Genomic DNA, 21802 nt, shown 5'->3' with positions numbered 1-21802 from the left:
TAAGTGTTGCTAAAGCTAACCTCCGTTGGAAAATCATATATTTGTAGTGTTCATTTTATTGCACTGCCTTTGATAACAGCACTCTGCTACACTGTCATCAACAGAGCTGTTCTGGTAGTTCTCTTCAACACTTACATGGATTTGTTTGCAGCCAGATACTATAAAATGGCACAGTGTTATCTCGTGTTGAACACATCCAGAAGTCAATAAAAAAGCTTCTTAGATACTGTTTGTACAAGTGTGTTTGTGCATGTTTTTCTTTTTTTTTCTTTTTAATGCCTGTCAGAAGGTCTGGTTCACCCTTGACACACACAACTATTTCTGTTTAATATCCCATAAAAGCAAAATAGAATTTTACATTAGGCAATATATGATCAAGTTATTTCTGAACTGTATTTTGAGAACATCCCTGGGAAGTTACAGGATTTGCACAAATTTAGCTGAGCATGCTCATTCTATTTGTCAGTCTAGACTAGTGTGTCTGGCTGATGTTATCCCCTAAACCTAATCTGTGTGGCACAGAGGCAGACTTGTTCTTAATATTCACTGCACAGGCATCAGCAGCTGTGATAGCAATCTGTTTTCATGAGAAAACTTGACTAATGCAGTGGTGAATCCAATAATATTGCAATAAAAAAAACATATCAATATGATGCAACTATAAAAAAGGAACTCTAAGATGTGCTTATGTCGCTCCACACAAATGGGCAACAAAATCACTCACATCATCTGTTACGAAATGGCATTTTCTGCTTACATAACCATGTGTCAACTAGGCTCAATTTTGATCACAGACCTTTTACAAGTAAATACATGAAATTCAGGTTACAGGCCACTGAGCTTTTCATTACAAAGACAAAATATTTCACAGTAATTAGTCAGCGCTGCTGTGTTTATATTTTGTCAATACTATAATAATACTCACCATGAAATCCAGAAATATTCTTACAGTTACTGAAGACAATAAATTGAAAACAAAGCTCTTGTATTTGTGCTGTTGTTCATAAGTTGTATATATTTTAAGCTACAAAGTTTGACATTGAGCCATGTTTTTAACTAAAGTTAAAATCACATGAGAATATAAAAAGGACATCATAACACATAAAGAATTCTGAAAAATGATCATTTTTATTATGTTTTAACAGGATAGACCAACATGAATTAGTACATAACTGTAAAGTAGATGGAAAAGATAACATGGCATAAGAATCTCTTACAGATAAAAATCTGAAAAGTGTGTTGAGGATTTTTATTCAAGGTAAATACTTGGAACAACCACCTTTTATTGAAATTACAGCTACAAGTCTGCTTGGGTATGTTTTTACCAGGTTCTCTTCGAAATAACTCAAGATCAATAAAATTAGATGTAAGTGCCTGAATATAGCAATTTTTAACTTCTGCCATACATATGTCCTCAATTGAATTTTGGTCTGGAATTTGACTGGATCATTCTTACAAATGAATATGCTACCATCCAAATTCACTTTTTACTGTCGTGCACTATATTAACATGTTCACTAAAAGAGATTATATAGGACCGTTTATTGCCGCAATGTAAAAAAATATATATATTAAAAATTAAAACTGTCTAAATTCTGACTATAAGCTAAAGAGAAATGTACTAAAGTGAATAATAAACTGTTTTTAGAAAAACCGTCTAAACAAAAACAGATTCATATGATTATGTAAAAGTTCACAGCTTTACTATAATCATTAAATTCGGAAAAGAAAAATGCTTAAACATACTCATTTTTTTTTACATTTTTTGAAACAAATACAAATGATCAAGTAATGACTTGCAGAATATTGCTTGTATTTAAATGAAACTATAAAATAATATGTTCACTTTAGGCTGTAAAAATATTTTTACAAAAGGAAGAGCTATCCACTTTTAATAAGCAGATCCTGAATCCAATCTACAAGATCTATGATTTGTATGTAAACCTGTTGACTGATTCAAACTTCTTAACTAATAATATTATATACACAGTACCCCCTCTTTTTGAAACTAGAACTACTAAGTTGTGGCTTATAAATAGTTTATAAAAGTAGAGTTTATTAGGAAAAGCATAAATTACTTTACGATAATTTCAGAGCTTTTACAGATCAAAGAATACAGTATCAAGTTTTAAAAGACATAATAAATTTTGTTTTTCATGTTTTTGTGTGAAGCTTTGCTGGTAGTAATTAAATCATGCTGTCCTATATGACTTCTATAATCCAGCAGGTTATTAACATCATGTCAAAGCTGTGAGGTACATCTAGTTCAACTCTTCTGGAATCTGACCTGGAATCCTGAAACCAGTCTGCCCAGTTTGATCCAGAGTGGTTCTGGGGCTGGGCATTGCAAAGCTTGCACGTGTCTCTATCGTGCAACTGGTCCTATGGAGGAACTGCAGGAAGTTTTCATGGCCTGAGCCCTCGTGGCTGGAAAAGGCCGGGTCTGTTGGGTATGCTGAGTAGCAGCGCTTCAACTTACACAGCTCCTCACGGATCTGTCTGTTTAGAAGTCCATAGAAGAAAGGATTCATAGCAAAGGAAGAATACGCCAACCAGGTCACCACTACCTCCAAGTCATTAGGAGTGTGAGGTTTTGAGTTCAGTATCAGATGGAGGTGGAAGGCAAAGTAAGGCAGCCAGCAGATTAGAAACTGACCAACAATAATCATGAGGGTTAGAGCAGCTTTACTGCCAATAAAAGGCAGATCTCTTGTTATCCTGCAAGGATAACAAGGGGCGTGGTGAGTTGTGATGATGGTCGTCTGACTGTTTATGGAGTCTAAGCGATGCTTGACCTGAGTGTTCGTCCATGAGGGTAGAGGCCCATGCTGCTGTGCTGCCACTCGGGCCACCTTGTACACATTGCAGTAGACAGCAAAGATCACCACAGCTGGCAGACAGAAACAGGTGACGCTGAAGAGAGCAGAGAAAATACGCCTGTGGTCCTTGTGGCTCCAGTGAAGTGAGCAGTGTGCAGCACTGATGGACTTCTGACCATAAGACGGCCATCCGAAAACGGTGGAAAAGCCCAGGATGGCCGAAGCCACCCACACCATCACCACAACAGCCAAGGTCAGCTTCCGGGTCATCTTGACCTCATAGCGCATGGGGTGGACAATATAGTAATACCTTTCCACACTGATGGCTGTGATGGTGAAGATAGAGGCAGCTATGAGGATTACATTGAGGAAGACATAGATCTGGCACTCCAGCACATTAAACACAACCTCAGCAAAGTACGGCGAGCTGGACACGATGCCGAGAGGCATGAGCAAGATGGCGCACAGCAGGTCCACTGCACAGAGGTGGCACACAAAGGCAAATTTCCTGAGATGAGGGACTTTGATAACAACTACCATCACTGCAGTGTTGGCCAAAAGTGCGAGAACATTCAGGGTCACCATGAAAAGCAGTCCTGTCAGGTCTCTGAATCGAGTCTGCGGGTTGGGAGGTGTGCCCAGCTGCCTGCTGGGAGCAGAGGGCATGGGTGCCCATGCTGAGGTGCTCTCATTATATTCGGAGGTAAAAGCAGTGCTTGACTCTTCCATCATTCATATTAAAAGTTTCAAAGAAGATGTCTATACTCCTGTTTTCCCCATTACTCTGTCATCAGCTCCAAGGATGTCTTAGAAATAAAAATCTCTTCACTCCTGAAAAGAAGAATAAACAAAGGTCCTTTAGGCACATTTTTAATGAATTTCACATAAAGAGTAAACAGAATTGAAATTTTCAAGCACTTAAAACATTCACTAAACGTAACATTTGCATACTGCTGTCCTTTATGTTTAAAAGTCAGTCCTCTACATGCTTATTAATGTAGAAGTACATAAGTATTGCCATCTGTGAGTTGTTTTTGTGTGCATCTGTTCAAATGGGACTAAAATTCAAATTCTTTTGGTTAGTGCTTTCAGATAGAGCACAGTGAATTCTTTTTACTTAATAAAAATGGAAACCTGCTCCTCCTTCAAATCCCAAAAGCCACTGAAATCAAACAGACTGGGGGTAGTAACATCAAAAGAAAGAGATAAAAAAAAGGTGATGGTACAATGAAAAGGTTTTTGCTCCATCACAGATTTCTTCTTTTAGGCTTTTTATCAGACTTAAACGTTTAGATAATTGATCAATCTATCATAATATTTTTGTAGATTACAAACTTCAAAATTAGAAAAAAATTATCTGAAGAGGAATTCATCTTCACTCTTCTTGGCTGAATTGTTTTTATTCAACACATTCATCCATGATGTGTTTTTAAGTGCCAATGGCCTGTTTTTAAATCTCAGTCATATTTTAAGCTAGACATTGATTAAGCCATTTCAAATTCTTAACTTTTTTTTTTAAGTCATTCAGAGGTGGCCTTCCTGGTGTGCTTCATATTATCACCCTACAGGAAGAACATCCAACAACATTTTCTGATAGTAACCAGAAATTATGGTTCCATCATTTGTGACAAGTTGTCTGACTGCAAAGGGTGCATAGCAATCCTGCACTATCATCATGTTTGATTGTCGGTGTAATGGGGATTTTCACAAGATATGATGGGAAAACTAACCTTTCAAAAAGTTATGCTTTTGCTTTGCCAGTACAATATATTTTTCCCCTAAAGGGATCACTGAGATGTTTTAGGTGAGAAGTGAAAAGGGCTATGTGTTCTTTTAGGTCAGCACTTCTTTTCACCTCCGAGCTCTGTGTGGCATGTATGCCATTTTTTCCCAATCTTTTTTCTTTTACTGTTGAATCAAGAACACTGACCTTAACTGAGGCAAGTGGGGCCTGCAATTTTTGAGATATTGTCACATTGAGTGATGTTCTTTGACCAGCCACTCTTGTGAAAAGGTCAAAACTGATCTATGTTTTCTCCATTTGTGGACGGATGGCTCTCACTGTGATTCACTGGAGTCCAAAAGTCATAAAAATGACATTGTAACCCTTTTCAGACTCGTAGATGCCAGTGAATTTGCTTCTCATCTGTCCTTAAATTCCTTCGGACATGATGTGTTCCTTTATTAAACCTTTTTGCCTACTTTATGTTATCAGCTACATTCTATTTGAGCAATTTCTCAATTCTGCAAGTAAAACTGAAGACTGAAGCAAACAATGTGGTTAATAGTAATTAGCAGGTGATAGAGTTTTTTCCACTTTCAAGTAAAACTGCATAATTATTGAAAAAAACTTTTCAGTTGACTCAGGCTGATTCCCTTTCAATTTAAAGTAATTGGATTATATAAAACAAAAGCGTGATATTAAACGAAATACATCTATTTTTCACACCTGGCATTTCAGATATCTTAAATGCGTGTCTTTATATGACAACACATTTTATTGTTTTAACATTCACGTGTTTCTTGGTTTCAATAGCACTGCATATTTTCATGAAAATAAACTTTGTTGATATGTGAAATATAATTCTTACTTGAAGAAACTTAGATTTTAAAAACATGGGATGCAGTTGTTTCCAATTTAATATTAAAGCTTCCTCTCATCAACTTGCTAAGATAAAATATATGGTTCCCATATATTTTGATTTGCCCTGTACTCACTACTTATAGCAATCGTGCACCATCACCACCAGTGAATATGTATGTTATACTTCTGATGTAGAAATATTTAAACCAATGACAATAAACAGTCAGGGTGTTGCTGTGTGGACCATAGTTTGTTGCTAGAGAAGCTGCTTACCCTCCAAAGCGTGATTCAGGAGTTGAGAGAAATTTTCCGTAAATGAAAACAACTTGGCTAACATCCTCCTTTCACCCACTTCCCTAATGGAGTCCAAAGGGCAATCCAGGACACTGCTGGATTCACATAACTTCAATTATAATCTGTAATTACTAAATGCTTTTGAAGAAGTCATAATATGAATAGTGGAAAATGCCAATGATTTTTTTTTCTGTTTTGTTCATTGTTTTGAAAACTGAGATATCCAACTGGATGTTTTGGATTGGATGTTTAAAATTAGCTTTGGTTAATCAGTAACAACGATCAAATCGTAGATATCTAAAATCTATTTTTTACTGTTAAGAAGTCTGTTTTAGAAATCTATGCTTCAAGATGGAAAATTATTACGTCTTGTTATGTAAAAACATTTTAGCCAAATCTAGATGAATAAGAAAGGCATCGGATATATTTGAAATGCTGGTTGTGAATACTGTGAATAATATGCTGTCAATTTCAAAAATCTTTGATGTATAGGAAGAATTTACCATCTGGGATTTTATGAAGCATATCAGAAACAACGTTCTGTATTTAATCTGAGATAAAATTGCTGTGAAATTATGGATTAATCCCCCTGGCAGATTATTAAATTCTGAAATTGCAGCTCAACCTTAGACTATTTCTTACTTATTAAACAAATTAACATGAGCATTTTGTGATATCTGCTCGACATTTGTAAACTTTGACAGCAAAAAAAAAAGAGAGAAAAAAAACTGTTAACATTAACTTTAGGAAGATTAAGTAAGGGACACATTGACTTTCTCTAAGGACAGCAAAACATGATCAATAGGAATAATTCATGGGGGACACTGTGACTCTCCTCCATCTATCCCCATTCTTCAGAAATGAGAGATAATGAGTGTTCTTGTTTCAGTCCAGCTGCACAGCTAGCAGTACAGTGATTAGTGTGTGATCAGCGCCACCCTTCATCATAACATCAAAGAGGATCCTCTCTTCACAACATTCACAAAACAACATAGAAAACACTGTAAGATGGGACTAGTCATCAAGCAGAAGTTAAATGTAATGTTAACACTTTCACATGCATTGTATGCTTCAGTATCCTCTTTATGTGGATCTCAGCATTTGCATGCGTCTTTCTTTTGAAAATCATATTTGGGTTTCATATGTGAGACAGATTGTCCTAAATGCAAGGGCTGATGTTCTCTGCTGCTGTAATCTTCTCTGGTGGACAGTGAGTGGGATGCCAGTTCTACAGAGGTTTATCCCCTAGCATGGGGACTTAAAAATGTACATCCTCATATTATGTAAGGTTGTTCTCATAACAGACATGTTCTGGTTACAGACCAACATACACTGAAGGCGTCAAGTCTATTTTATTTATTTATTTATTTATTTATTTATTTATTTATTTAATGGGCAGAAATTATTTTATAGAAATAAAATTCACACATTTTTACTGGCTTGAAAGAATTATGCAATTCTTTAAATCCATGCAAGATCCGATTGGACTTAGTGCTCTCCAAGATGCTTGAATTATGCCCAAAATAAACAGTTTTGGTTGAATGTGTCTAGGATTATAAATACACTGTATCTTTGGTATAAATTGGAACCTGAGAATGGGCACAGATTTGATTGAAATAAGAAAAAAAGTACTCATTTCTAAATGTATAAATTTAATTGATTGATAAATGTTTTAGTAAAAAAACAACCCACAAATAAGTTAAATAGGTAGAAAATAGATCATATAAATCTTCAGAGATGAATGGAAACTGTTTTCTTATTTAAGTTGAAATTAATATTAAAAGCAGCAATAGAAAAATACTGGAATAAAATAATTTGCAATGTAAAACATATAGTTTTTAAAAAAACAAGTGTATTAAAAAGAGCACATCATCACACTATACACAATAGATTCAAAAGATTAATCCTAGGTGTAAATTATAAAAAAAAAGACATAGGCTATAGACATAATTTAAATGCATAATGCAGTTTTATTTAGGTATTTATTCATTTTCTAGTTTTAGAAGATATACTTTTGGACACATCATTTTTAAAATGATATTCCAGATCTCACCACTTCTCCTACAAAGTCTTTCACAAGCACATGATGAAATTTGATGTAAAATATTTAGTTTCAAATGTAAATATTCCAGGGGGGGGAGGAGTTCTCTGAATCATTGCTAAATGAATTTATTGATCGAATGTTATTCTCTCCCTTTGGTACAACCATTAGTTTATGAGTTTTAAGGTGTCTTGATCATGTTAACATCAACACCAGGCAAGTATATACAAACTGAAAACACTTTTCATTTTGTAAAAGTGAAAAGTGAAAATTTTTAGAGTCCTAATTTTCTCTAAAAAGCTCATTAACTCCAACTTTCATTAAATAAAACATAAAATTAGTCTGTCAAAAAATTGGCTGCTCATTTACACAAAAAAAGTTACAAATCTTACATTTTATAACAGAGCCTTGGTCCTGTGAGAAGTTCTTGTATAGCTGAGCCCCTCCATGTGTCTTTCTGCTGCCCAAAAGTCTTCAGAGGTGTTAAAATCTTTGACAAAAAAAGATTCCTTAAAAAGGAACATATGACCTGAGGGAGCACTGATGCCGCCAGTGTGAGAGGAAATGAACTGTGAGAACTGACTCAGGAGACTCAGACAGCTGCAGGGACGGATGAGGGAGGAGCCATCAGCTGGTGATCACCTCAAATCCCTTCTTTCAAGAGGAGATGAGCACACCAAACCTCCTCTATCCAATGACACGCACTCTTTCATCCATCTGCATGTGGCGGCGACTGTTACACACTGTATACTGGGATCGCGGTTACACATAATCCTTTATTCTCTCCATAGCTCCAGAGTGAGTGAGGGCACTGGAGGATTGGTTAGCTTCTCAGCGTTACCACCAAATTCTGAAAGGTTCATTCTCAACATCTCAATTAGCCAGAGACACACCTGTGGGCGTATTTAAAGGCAACACCTCAAACATACTGTTTTTTTTGGGTGACATAATGGAAAAAGTTGAAAAAATCAGTCAAGTAGTCAGAAAGATAATTATGGATCTACACAGGTCTTTCTAATCCTTGGGAGTGAAATCCAAATGCCTGAATGTGCCTCATGTATCTGTTGAAACCATTATATCCAAGTATAAACAGCATGGAAATGTTCATCATATCTTTCCAGATGGAGATTGTTTCTGTCACCAAGGTGAATGTGTTTTAGTGTGAAATGTGTGTAATACTCTGGAGCAAAAGCAAAACAGAACAAAAAAAAATTGTGAAAAAGTTAAGTGAGAGTCATTGTCCAGTAGAACAAGCCAAGCATCAACATGGGCTAAAAGGCCACTCAGTTGGGGAAAAGTTATTATTCCCAAAGTGGCAATAAAAAAGGAGGTTAGTTTGAAAATGAACTCAAGGACAAAACTCTTAATTTCTGGTGACGTGTACTATGGACTGATGAAACTAAAGAGGAAATGTTTGGCCATAACAACCAGTGCTACATTTGAATTAAATAAGCTGAAGCTTCCAAGTTTGGGAATACCAATTAAACTGGGCAGAGGTTGTTCTGTTTTGTACATATTTTGCTGCACAAAAACACAAGAGACTGGTGCAACTTACATGTAGCAAATATATATAATTTAAGAACCCCAACTAATCTAAAGCAGAAAAAGTTTATTTAATATCAGACAGTGAGAGACAAAAGGTGATGTGACCTTTAACACAGTGGTCAAACAAGACTCACTACTGACATCTGTTGACTGACAGAAGAAAAAGACAAACAGAGAATATACTGGATTTTATTCTACTGACATAATTATAAAAAGACTTCCACTTAAATTATCATCTGAAACTGTGAACACAAAACTCAAAAACACAACATCGCCTTCAACAGAGAGTTTTCGCACAGATCATCACAAATAACAGTTTGAAATGTACCTTGTGTATACATACAACATACACTTGACTGAGAGGTTACATGTTATTCTGTTTCTACGCTACCACCACTTACAAAAACAATCACTGCAACAGACACACTTGTGTTTAGGAACCTGGGTATATATATGACATTTCATAGTGTTACCAGCTTTTCAGACACTAAATAATCAACTCAGAGTTGTCAAAATAAAAAGTGTCCTATAAAGTTTTGAAAAAATAAGCAGCTTAATATGGGAAAAAACTTAACTTGGTTAAAGAAAAGGCAACAATGAGATTAGACAGTAATACAGTGGCAGATCAGCACCACTAGAAAACAGAGTCATTTGCCATTGCATCATTTCTAGACAGAATCGAAGCATCTTGGCAGAAAGTTTGATCAACAGATGCTCTGTTTTCAGTTTTAACCAACCCCAACCTCTTCTTCAGCAGCTTGTCCTCGTTGTTCAGCTTTGTGCGGATGGCATATTTAATCTGGGTAATGTCGACGCCAAACTTTTCTGCAACATGATCTGAAGAGGGAAAAAAAACACATTACAAAATATTAACGATATTAAAGTAGATATTGTTATGCTACATAGAGTGAAATTTGAGCTTTGGCTGGTGTTCTTTATCTCACCCATTAAGCTTTTCAAGATCTCAGGTGGGAGAGGAGGCTTGTGGCTATCTTCTCCTGTGAAGTTGTTCTTCCGGCCCTGCAGACAGTGAGTGGCCAAAGTGTCTCGGTCGAAAATTATCATCAGCAGAGCGCCGACATACTTCTTAAAGTCAGAAATGTCTGCAACACGCTCATAAAGATCTTTTGGCACTCGTATATTCTCAGCAAGATACACAAAGTTAAGGTCATCCTGAAAACAAACAAAAAAATGGTCACATATAAATCACAGTCTTCATTAGTATGGTGAAGGATATAAATATCCTGATACCTGGACAATCAGGTTTGTCCAGTGTGATTTCAAAACAAAAACTGAGCTAAGTGCCTTTAACCGTTGTATTGGCAAAAAACTTACACATCATTCTGGCACTGACCTCTGGGATATTATGAACTCCTCCAACATGAACTCCGGAATCGCTCAGGAAGGTCACGCCTTCATCAGTGTTTTGTGGTTCGACCCCAGCCTCACTTCCATGAAGAACGTGATCCAGAGTTACTCGAAGTTCATTTGCTGTGTGCCTCATCTGTATCATGAGCGTGTTCATCTCTGCAAATAATGTTAAATCAACACAAATACACTTGTAAAACACATTTTATATAACTTGATAACTTTGCCACAGAGTAGTCGTTGAAAAGCTAAACCCAACGCAAGATAAGTATTCGCTGTATACAAAAATATACAGCTGCAAGACAAGTTACGCAAATCAGCTGGCGTCGTCCTGACCTTCTCACGCAGAACTAGATGATGCAGTGAGGCTATGGGATTATTGTTTCCTGCATGCACAGAATGTGTTCCTGCCCTGAGGAAGTAAAGCAGCTCTTTCTTTCACAGTTGCAGTAAAGTGTTTATGTGAGTTGTGTGCAAGGCCCTTGTATTAAAAATCTTTTTAATCTCTCCACAGAACAACTTTACACAAAAAGGTGGAAAACCATAAAAGGTCAATTGCAAACTAGTATTTTTAAGGATATTTTTTTAAGGATATTGATACTGAAATGTGCTATACAAATAAAATTTGATTTGATTTGAGTTTTATCAAGTAGTGAGTATTTTTATGAATTTTATAGATTATTGAAACAATTTCTCAAAACATATTTACTTTCATAGTTGTGTTTATATATAACACCCTAAATATTTAGAATATGTTTTTGCTTTGATGAACATAATTGGTCTTTAAAGGTATTTCTATACCCTCAAACCAGTTTCTTTACAATTAATGAAGTCTTCATGAAGTCAACATGTAAGAAAGCGTCTAGGAATAACCACGATGCTTACACTGATCTATAAAATATGACATGATCATAAAGTGAGTTGCAATATAATTAAACTAATATTATACACTACCTCTAGTTTTCTTCATAATTGGTAATAACCCACAGTTCAATCTAGAATAAGACTACATCAGATTCTGGAAAAGCAACCTGGAATCCATTTAAGATCTGAAAGGTGTGGACACCAGAACGTTGCGTAATTAAAGACAAAAAATATATTTGCATTTTCGCTGCCATTAAATTTTTGAAAAACATTTTGAGTATTATTTCCTGATATTGTTTTACCCGTCAGATTTAAAATTTATTATTTTAGTCACAGATGAAAAATATTTTTTTCAATATTTGACCAAACAAATCTGCAAAAATATGACATGGACATGATATCAACAATAACCACACATCTGCTTGACGTCACATAAAACCATAATGTGCTCATGACTGGAAGTGCTACTAGATTAATGATTGATTTCTTGGTGTATCTTTCCACCAACCTTTGAGTTCCCTCAACTCTCTCTCAGCCAAGATCCTGCATCTCCGCTCGTATTTGAGCTGCGCCTGCAGCTGCTCTATTTTCATGAGGAGGCTGACGGTGTCCGTCCTGATGCCTTGGCTTGCAAAATGTTCTTCATCAAAGTCAAAAGTTTCAGGCTGCCAAAAGAGAAGAAAAGAGACGGTAAATAGTTTCCAAAGAACGTACAATCACAGCTCTGCTTCAGAGTAAGCATGGGCTAGTTTCTGAGAAATACAAATGTGGCTGTTTGAGAATATTTCCAGCTCTGAAAAGCAACATCTTGGCAAGACAATTTAAGGAATGCCATCCATCACTCTCATTAAAATAATTCTGTTTGGAAACTACAGTTGTCAAGCTACTAGTGACATGTGGTTTGGGATTAAACCGATATTTTGTCGATTTCAAACCTGATCTGGCAGCCATACTGCTCCTTCCATTTCTCTCATCGGTAAAGAAACCATTTTTTATCAATGCAACTATAGAAGATATATAACATATCTATTTTAACTTCTTTGATTATTATTATGATCCCAAATGAAACCTGTCCTCCTGTAGTTGAATATTATTTTGTGGTGTCACAAAATCACGTTTTCTTACAATAGACTATGAGTAGTTTATGAAAAATTACTTTAACTCATTGATTTCCAAAGAGGTACGAAACGCCCTGCGGCAAATCTGTTTTGAACCAGACTTCTTTAAAACTTCAAGCTTCGAAAATGATAGCCACCCGGTCAAGATTTTAGTCGTGCTTCAGATCGAAACAATGTCTTTGACACAACAATGTCTTAAAATAGCAACTGTTGCTTTTCAGTGGATGGAAAGGTTAAACGGAGTTCATTGTGATCACTTCGTTGGTGGGAAGAGGGGAGTGGCTGGACTCCTCTGCCATCCTGTATCTGTCCTCCACAGACCCACTGAACTCCTGGACATCTAAAGGGCTGCCGATCTTTATCATCTTCACTTGCGGCTGTCCTGAACTTGATCCAGAGCTTCTCTTTGGAGGCATTTGGGAAGAAGTAAATCTGGACATATAGAAACACATTCCAAGTTTTGATTTTCTCCACAAACAGGGGGTCAGACAAACTTTTCACATTCATTTAGCTATCATTCCTTATTTTCATATTAAATTATTTAATGCCAGACAAGATGGAGAGGTTTTATTGTTTAGATCGCTCCTACTGCCCCTTGCCTCCTTCTCAGCCCCTCCCACTAAAGCAGCTGGACGCACAAACTACCCATCAGCTGTTGTTAAACCAAGCTTTAATGTTAGTGCATAAGAGTCTCACCTGACCGATTAGATAGCCTTCAGAGAGAGAGCCTTAAAAACACAGTCACCTAAGACAAAGGCAGCGGAATACATGGAAATACTGCGTAGTAGAGGAAGTAGTAGTACTACTCCAGTATTACAGTATAAAGGTCCTGATGTAGTTGCTTAATTTTTTTAACACGCGCGTAAAAGATTTTCACTCGCATATGCGTGAAATATTAAGTGTATGTTTATATTTAAAACTACGTGGAAATTATGTGCTTTGAAGTGATATGTTTTAAAATCCGTATTTTTTTACAAATACCTGTGGAACATTGCTGAGGAGAGGTAGTTCCCGAGGGAAGCATTTTTAATCTGTACAACTTCCTGTTCCACCCCCTTTCAAGGATTCGACCAATGAAAAATCACTATTCCGAGAAAAGGCGGAGCATTTTAAAACTGGCGAGGTTCCGAGCCAATCAGTATTTGTTCTCCTAGCCGGGCATGGACTACCACATTGGTTGCGATCTACACATGTGGCTTCAATGTTCCTGCTAAGAGTAACTTGAGCAGCGATAGAGCTAAAGTTTTTTCTAGAACGTCTTTTGTCACATATCGCAATGTCGTCGTCTTTTTTCATCAAGACAAAAGGAAATCCCAAAACGACCAAGAAAGGCAAAGAAACAGCAGCGGTAAAGCGGAAGGTAAGTTGAGTAAACCGTTAGCAATCAAGCTAAGTCATGTTAGCAACTGTTCGTGTTTATGCGCTCAATAACTGTGTTGATTTTGTCTTTTTCTGCAGGCTGATGGAGATTCAGGAGGACAGAGCAAAATACGAGCAAAGAAATCCAGCAGCAAATACAATGAAGAGATTTCCAGTGACTCTGAGGTGGAGAGGTAAGAGAGAGGATGCTACTTTTTAAATTGGACTCTTGATTCTGCTGGTGAAATTGACTTGGGCATTGTTGATTAAACATGTATTATGAATTTTCTTTAAGTACTAAATTCGTACCTGTTTGGAATTCAGGTTGGACTTTATAATAATATTTCCCTTTGTAGAGTTGAGGGAAAATAGACCCTCTTTTAGAAATTGCAGCTGTTGCGTTTTGATTGAAATAGATTTTAACAGAAACAAATAGTGTGTTTACAACGTTTTCAAAAGAGCTGTATGTTATGACAAAATTTAAATACAAAAATTATGCGTGTATAGTAAAAATGAAGATAGCTATTTGAAATCTGAATCTCTGAGGTGATTATACTCACCTTGTTTTGTTACTTATTACAGTAACGATACGAGGTGTGATTAATAGACAGACTTTTAAACAGCGTTAATATTTTGCTGCTTTTAGTTAAAAAGAAAAAACCCTGGAAAAAGTCCAACAAAGTTAAAAAAAAGAATAGAAAGTTTTTACTGAAAAAGTAAAATGTAAATTGTAGTTTGTCACAAAACATGTACCTGGGACAGGTCTTCTGAATCCATGCTACCTAAATTGCTTGGTGATGATTTATTGAAGTCCAAGCAGGTCTTGCATACAGTGATTATGATTAGGATAAATTTGCGTTATGTTTTGCAGGCTTAATTCACAACTGCAGAGATTCAAAGTAGAGGTGGCAGAAACTGTTTACATGATAACCACTATTTATGTACTCAATACATATGGTCTTTTTTGAAAAGAGTCATGAAAGGAAAGCCACGAGAATTCCTGTAAGGAACACAGATGATGATGCTGATTCCAAAAAAATTGAAATTCTTGACTCAAGTGCAGAACATTGTTGGAAAATAACACTGTAAATCAACCTGAACACACAGGTGGCAATATGTTTTTCTTCAGCAGCAACAGGTGAGCCGATCTGAGTTGATGGAGAGAATGGACGGAGCTGAATACAGGACAAGTCTGGAAAAAAAATATTAGGGCCTGTAAAAGACTGAGATATGGAGCAAAGGTTCACCTTCCAGCAGGACAACCATTCGAAAAACCCAGCATAAAAACACCAGAGCTACAGTGACATGGCATAAACCACTACAACATTCATGTGTTAGAATCCCCTAGTCGAAGTCCAGACCTAAATGAATCAGTGGCATGAAAATCTCCATCTAATCAACAGGAAGAGGAATGGGAACAATGTTTGTCTCCAGATTTGAAAAACTCATAAAAATATTCCACAAAAGACTGAAATTACAGTGAAAGTTTGTTTTCTTTCCACTTCACAATTGTGCTCTAATTTGTATCGATCTAATACGCAACATTTCTAAAACTACACTGATTTTTGTGGTTGCAATATGAAAAAATGCAAGATACACATAATCAAATTCTGATCTTCTAATAAGGGCAAAAAAAATGCCTAAGAACAAGTGATTCACTGTGATTTAGGATGTGTGTTTATTTTGTTTTTTCTCTGTAGTCCTAACATGTCCAAGAAAAGGCAGGCCAAAGAGGAGATTGAGTTTGAGGAAACTCCACAGGAGAAGAAGCTCAGATTAGCTAAGCTTTACCTTGAGCAACTTAAAGAAGAAGGTAGGCTTGTGTACATTATTGTATATTAGTAAACAACAGCTTTACTATGTTTAATATAAAATTTTAACATATTAAATGTTCTTCATAGAGGAAAAGAAAGTTGAAGATGAGTCATTTGAGGCAGATCTGATAGCTGGACGGCTTCAAGAAGAAGTGGTAAGAAGTGTCTTCTGGTTGTGCATATTAGGAATTTCTGAAGACCCACAGAAAGATGAACAAACACATTTTAACCAAAAATACACGTCTTGTCTGATGAGACCTCTAGTTTGTACACCAGCTTTATTGTTCTAAAGTTTTATTTCCTATCTGCTGAGACTGTTTGCCATTTGGAGGTCAGGTTAACATACAGTAAGATACAGTCACTAGAAGTACTTTGCACTATTCTAGAAAGTATATTTAACCCTCTGTTTAGTAGAGTAGTTGTATAAGCCAAAAATATGGACTTTTGACATGAAAACATGTACAAACTCTGTAAAGTCTCATAACAGCTGAGTAGTAGATATTTTCTTGCTGAACTCCTCTCTGTTTCACTTACCGTTTCTCATTTTATTTCAGCTTGAACAGAAAGGGAAGCTCCAGCGTCTTATAGCCAAAGACGTAAGTTTGGAAATGTTTTTCTACTCCATACCTTCACATATCTAAGGTCCTTAAATAATATATTTAATTTTCTTTTTGTTTAGCTGATGCCACCAGATGCTTCAGAGATCAGAGTGCTAAGAGGTCACAAACTACCGATTACGTGTCTGGTTATAACTCCTGATGACAGATGTATCTTCTCAGCTGCCAAAGACTGCTCCATAATCAAATGTTAGTATTTGGCTACGTATTTTAACTACACTGATGAAAACTGGGCTGTAAATCTGTTAATAAACCTTGCTAAATGATATTTTCAGGGGATGTTGAAAATGGGAAGAAGCTCCATACAATACATGGTGGAAGGAAAGGTACAGAAGACCGCCATGTTGGACACACAACTCACATCCTGTGTATGGCTATATCATCAGATGGGAAATATCTGGTGAGAAAAAGTCTTTTGTTTTCTGTTGATTCCTGATTTTGTTATGGAAATGCCTATATCACACCTCTGTTGTAAAATTGCCACATTAAATGTAACAGTGACATCTTCAAATCTCTTCAGGCCACAGGAGACATGAACAATCTGATAATGATTTGGGAGGGAGAAACGTGTAAACATCTGTATAAATTTACAGGACACAAAGGCCCGGTGTCGGTACGTTCTCCTCCTTTAACCTAAAGCTTTATAGAGCTTCTCCCTTATAAAATGTTTCACAGGTTTAATTTGTTGTTGCAGAGATGAATATCTTTCTGTTTGGTTCTCAGGGTCTTTCATTCAGGAAGGGAACTCATGATCTGTACAGCGCCTCTCACGACCGCTCAGTCAAGGTGTGGAATGCAGACGAGAATGCATACGTGGAAACTCTGTAAGTTGCTCGGCAGAAAAGTAATCCTTTATAGCACTTTTTTTTTGTCTCTTATGTTTTAGTCTGATAGCGTTGCGTTTGCAGGTTTGGCCATCAGGATGTGATCACCGGACTGGACAGTCTGAGCCGTGAGCGCTGCGTCACTGCAGGTGGGCGAGACGGCACCGTCAGAGTGTGGAAGATAGCAGAGGAGTCGCAGCTGGTGTTCCACGGACATGAGTGGGTTTCTGTAGATCTCTGACCTAAACTTGTTTTTTGTCAATATGTAATGCACTAACTGGTTGAAATTCATTGCTTACTCTAGTGTAGTGTAAGTTTCACATATATTGCATGATCTTAAAACTATAGTTTTTTTTAGACAGTGCAAATAATAGGAAGCCTTTGCTGTCTCACCTCACCTTCACTTCAAATATAGCGTAGTCGAGTGAAGCACAGAGGAGGAAAACTAACGCTGCTGTAAATCACAGCAGAAATCCTTTGACAAACTAGTTTTTATTTGTAAAGCAGGAGAAGTACAGACTGTGGCCTCTGCTGCACTGCTTTACATATCGGTTTCCTCTTGAATTCTCCACCTAGAGAAACATGAAAAAATCCCATCAAGCGTTGAAATAACTATTGTGAACCAGTAGGTGGCAATCACACCAAAAGTAACAATTAGAGACACACTGATCAGAAGTGTGTGGTCGATGTTATTAGAAATGTTTTTTAAGAAGATTGTGATTTGTCCTATAGGATTTAAGACCAATATTAAATAATTTATTTTTTAAATATTTAATGAAATTAGAAGCCAACATCATGATGCATCTGTGAGAGCAAACAAACTTAACATGATTCTGGAGATCACTTTTAATTGGCTACATTTAAGCATCTTGTATAAGTTAGGTTTGCATTACTGGGACAGCAGCCTGGTGAATTTTCTAGAGGATGTAGATCTTTACCTTCAGTCTTAGACTTTGAAATAGCTCCTGAGTTTTTAAAATCCAGCATGTTCAATAACAGACAGAGGTTGAAACCTCAAAAGGCTAAAACACAGCTCCACTCTTTTCAGCTTTCCTATGCTACTGCATACAGACGTGTGTGGGTAGCAGAGTTGTGACAGAAAAACAATTTGTGAATTTATTGTGCAAAAACTCAGCAGAGTGTGACATCCTGTTCTCAGCCTGATAGCAGAAATAGCCCACAACGGAAGGAGAAAGTGAAATGTTTTTCAATTTGAAACAGTAACATTTAAATACTGATAAAACAGCTGCATCTGGAAAAACCTCTTCAAAGCTAAAATTACCTGAATCATATCTTAAATATGTATTTACCACATGCTGGTAAGTAACATGTGAAATATGAGTAAGATTTGACAGACCCACTTGGGTTCATATTTTATCATAAATTGAGGTAAATATAATTTTGGAAAGCATTTTTAAAAATCTCTTCTTTCACAAAAATGTATTTGAACTTCTGTGGCAATAAAAAGCAGACGGAAAAGGCACAGCTGTATTTTATTTATTAATATACATATATATTTTAAATAAGCTTGTGCCTTCTGTTTGTCAAGTCAAGTTTATTTGTATACCACATTTCAGCAACAAGGAAATTCAAAATGCTTTATACCATAAAAACTTCATTCAGTCATCAATTATGAAACAAGCAATAAACATTTAATTGCTGTTGTACCAGAACGCACATCATCAGCAATTTAGAAATGTGCTCACATCACTTCAACTATGGCCTGGATGAAGGAGCTGCCAACACAGCAGAAAACAAAATGTATCTGTTGCTTTAAGCATAGTTAGGTCAAATAAAAGGATGCTGACAAAACAATTTAAAATAGATTGAAACATAAGATGATAAATGATTTTTACAGTTGGGTAACAGGTTCCCTCTAAGGTGTGACACTTTTACTGAATAATGCAATACAAAAAAATGGCTTTTTATACCCATGTAAATACATGTTGATAATTTTACTGTATTTATTTGTTTGTATCTATAAAGGGACACGCTGTAATGATGTTATTGTCTCCCTCTGTTTGTCCTTTAGAGGTTCGATTGATTGTGTCCAGCTCATAAATGAGGAGCACATGATAACAGGAGCAGATGACGGGTAAGAGATTTTATTTTCACATTCATGGTCACTCATTTGTCCACCCACCCATTATGTTAGTAATCTACCAGGATCATTTATTTCTCTTTTATGCCTTCTTTTCATTTTCTCAACAACCTCAGCTCAGTGTCTCTTTGGAGTGTCAACAAGAAAAAGCCTCTCGGCACGGTGAAGCAGGCTCACGGCTGCCATGGCGATCCAGGGCTGGAGCAACCTCATTGGGTGTCCGCAGTGGCAGCGCTTCACAATTCGGATACAGTAGCCTCAGGTGCCTCTGGCTGTGAGAGTCCTCTTCACAAGCTTTTTAATAACTCAACAATATGCTGTCTGCCAGGCATTAGACCACATACACGTGGATATTTAATATTAATTTTACCAATACCCCAAATTTAGGTAATTAAAGAGTGTTGCACACAAGAAGAGCATCATTAAGGAAATTTACCCATCTATACCTCAAACATTTAACTTGTGTGCTTCAAAGTGTTGAAATGAGGGTGAGACCAAACTAAAACGTCTCTTGAGTCCTTCAAACAAAAAGGTTACAGCTGCTTCAGAGTGGTAAGACTTTTAAAGAAGTCTTGAGCTGCACAGAAAGCTGTCTGCTAATGAAAGACATTCAAAAAACTGTCAACATGCCCAGGTTGGAGCAAATTCACCTCAATAGCAGACTACAAAATGTTAGAAGTCTTCAAAAACCCAAGATTTTATCAAATACTTAACGCAGCTTCTCACTGCTGTTAACATGGAAGGGCATGTCTGTACAACGACATGTTTAACTTTAACGGGAGACGTGTGACGAGAAGACATTTGCCCTCAGAGAAAAACAAAAAAGCTGATTCAAGTTTGCCAGAGAGAGCGCAGAGATTTTTTTGTATTTACCTGAAGTTAAATCACTTTCTTCTACTGGGATAAATAAAACATAGATATCCATATGTGATCATTTCTTAAGGAACTGATTATATTAGGGTGTTAAAATTTTATATGGATTTAAGTAATGTGTTTGTTTCTGCTGTGGTTTCCTAGATTAAAACTGGATGTGTGTGCTTTATATGCTAACCATTGTTTCCTCTGCAGGTTCTCACAACTCCCAGGTGAATGTGTGGAAATGTGGCCAGAACTACCGTGGCCTGCAGCTTCTCTTCAGCGTGCCAGTGGTAAGATCGATTAACTTGCTCCGATTTTGAAGTTATTATTTTTAAAGTAGTTTTATCATAAATGTAAACATGGTATGCTAAGCTCAGCTACAATTGTGAACTACCAACTCCCCCCCCCCCTTCATCATTTTTTACCCTTTGCTTCAATTTGACTGAACAATTGACCGCTGCACATCCACCTACATAAACAGTCCAGCACACTATTACTACAAAATATGAACTTCTGTAGTTGTATAAACACAAATGCTTAGATTATCTTTTCCATGACTATGTACAGATTGAAACTAACATATGTTTGTCTGGGATCAATAAAATATTTTTCAATGTGAATTATAACTCACTTTTGGGTTCAATTAGTCTTGCTGAATGTGTTTTCTGTCCTCCTTTTTTCTATGTTTTAGTCTGGTTTCATCAACAGTCTGAAGTTTTCGAGCTCTGGGCAGTTCTTGGTGGCTGGAGTCGGACAGGAGCACAGGTACCAAACTAATGTTCATGTTGCCATGGAAAAATCTATGACTGCAACTCAGAAGCATACTTAGTCTGTGCATATTCTCTAGATGGCAGTGTTGGACCACTCTTGTAACAGAAATGCACCAAACTTATTTAAACAACAACAAAAAATATTTTATAGTAAAAAATAAGAGGAGAAAGATTTTAAACCTGATTAGTCTGATTCTGAAACACTCTGAATGTTTCAGCTCTTCAATAATTTTGTGAAATATCTTGTAACTTGTATGTGGACCTTTGTTTTGTGTACAGATTGGGACGATGGTGGAGATTGAAAGAAGCCAAAAATGGGATTTATATCATTCCTCTAAAAAGAAAACCATCAAATCCAGAAGAAGCAAAACAGACAGAATAAAGACCTTTTTTGTAAATTAAATGTTTAAAACCTACAGTAAATTCCTTTGTTTTCTTTGCTTTTAAGCAGTTTGGAAAAACCTGAAGGGTATTTATTTAGCCACTAAGTTTTTCAGTAGCTGTTTTTATGGAAGTGCAGCTTCATGTTCTGTGAAAAAATCACAGCCTTGTGGGTGAGTTCGACTGCGACGGGGTGGATGAAAGGTGTGAAGAGGCTGCGTTGTAGGAGCCTTTGCATTTCCATCCATGGTAGCTGCCTCTGTACAGATTATTCAGAGTACTAAACATTAACATGATCTCAACTTCCCAGATTCTTTGTTGATAGGGAGCATTTTAAGTTCTGATTGCAATTTTATCAACTTCAGATTGATAGACAAAGAAGTTAAACATCTGACACCAATGTCAGATGTTTAACTGACAAATATCAGTTGATGTAGATATTTGT

At 36.5% G+C, this 21802-nt stretch overlaps 3 protein-coding genes across 4 annotated transcripts; 1 reads left to right on the top strand and 2 right to left on the bottom strand.

The window, feature by feature from the left end:
* Positions 1-1119: 1119 nt before the first annotated feature.
* On the bottom strand, positions 1120-8291 carry LOC114135013 (probable G-protein coupled receptor). Its single transcript, XM_028001919.1, has 2 exons — positions 8131-8291; positions 1120-3650 (listed from the first exon to the last, which is right to left on the bottom strand). The coding sequence occupies exon 2, from the start codon at positions 3549-3551 to the stop codon at positions 2262-2264; it is 1290 nt and encodes a 429-aa protein (XP_027857720.1). The 5' UTR covers positions 3552-3650; positions 8131-8291; the 3' UTR covers positions 1120-2261.
* Positions 8292-9456: 1165 nt separating this feature from the next.
* On the bottom strand, positions 9457-13481 carry LOC114135958 (uncharacterized). Its single transcript, XM_028003684.1, has 6 exons — positions 13330-13481; positions 12891-13065; positions 12024-12180; positions 10638-10810; positions 10228-10456; positions 9457-10120 (listed from the first exon to the last, which is right to left on the bottom strand). Exons 2-6 carry the CDS (start codon positions 13047-13049, stop codon positions 9918-9920), a joined length of 921 nt encoding a protein of 306 aa, XP_027859485.1. The 5' UTR covers positions 13050-13065; positions 13330-13481; the 3' UTR covers positions 9457-9917.
* Positions 13482-13779: 298 nt separating this feature from the next.
* rrp9 (ribosomal RNA processing 9, U3 small nucleolar RNA binding protein) lies at positions 13780-21394 on the top strand. 2 transcript variants are annotated; one of them, XM_028003682.1, is made up of 15 exons: positions 13780-13993; positions 14092-14186; positions 15693-15805; positions 15894-15961; positions 16361-16402; positions 16486-16612; positions 16699-16823; positions 16944-17036; positions 17147-17247; positions 17332-17466; positions 19280-19342; positions 19465-19622; positions 20417-20496; positions 20898-20971; positions 21256-21394. In XM_028003682.1, exons 1-15 carry the CDS (start codon positions 13910-13912, stop codon positions 21356-21358), a joined length of 1461 nt encoding a protein of 486 aa, XP_027859483.1. In that variant the 5' UTR covers positions 13780-13909; the 3' UTR covers positions 21359-21394. The 2 variants fall into 2 exon arrangements, with proteins under 2 accessions (XP_027859483.1, XP_027859484.1); XM_028003683.1 differs by having other exon boundaries at positions 13781-13993; positions 19465-19610.
* Positions 21395-21802: the final 408 nt, after the last annotated feature.

Source organism: Xiphophorus couchianus, chromosome 20 (assembly GCF_001444195.1).
Source record: "Xiphophorus couchianus chromosome 20, X_couchianus-1.0, whole genome shotgun sequence".
NCBI classification, from domain to species: domain Eukaryota; kingdom Metazoa; phylum Chordata; class Actinopteri; order Cyprinodontiformes; family Poeciliidae; genus Xiphophorus; species Xiphophorus couchianus.
The sequence above is the reverse complement of the archived record's forward strand: the minus strand, read 5'-3'. Positions and strand labels throughout refer to the sequence as shown.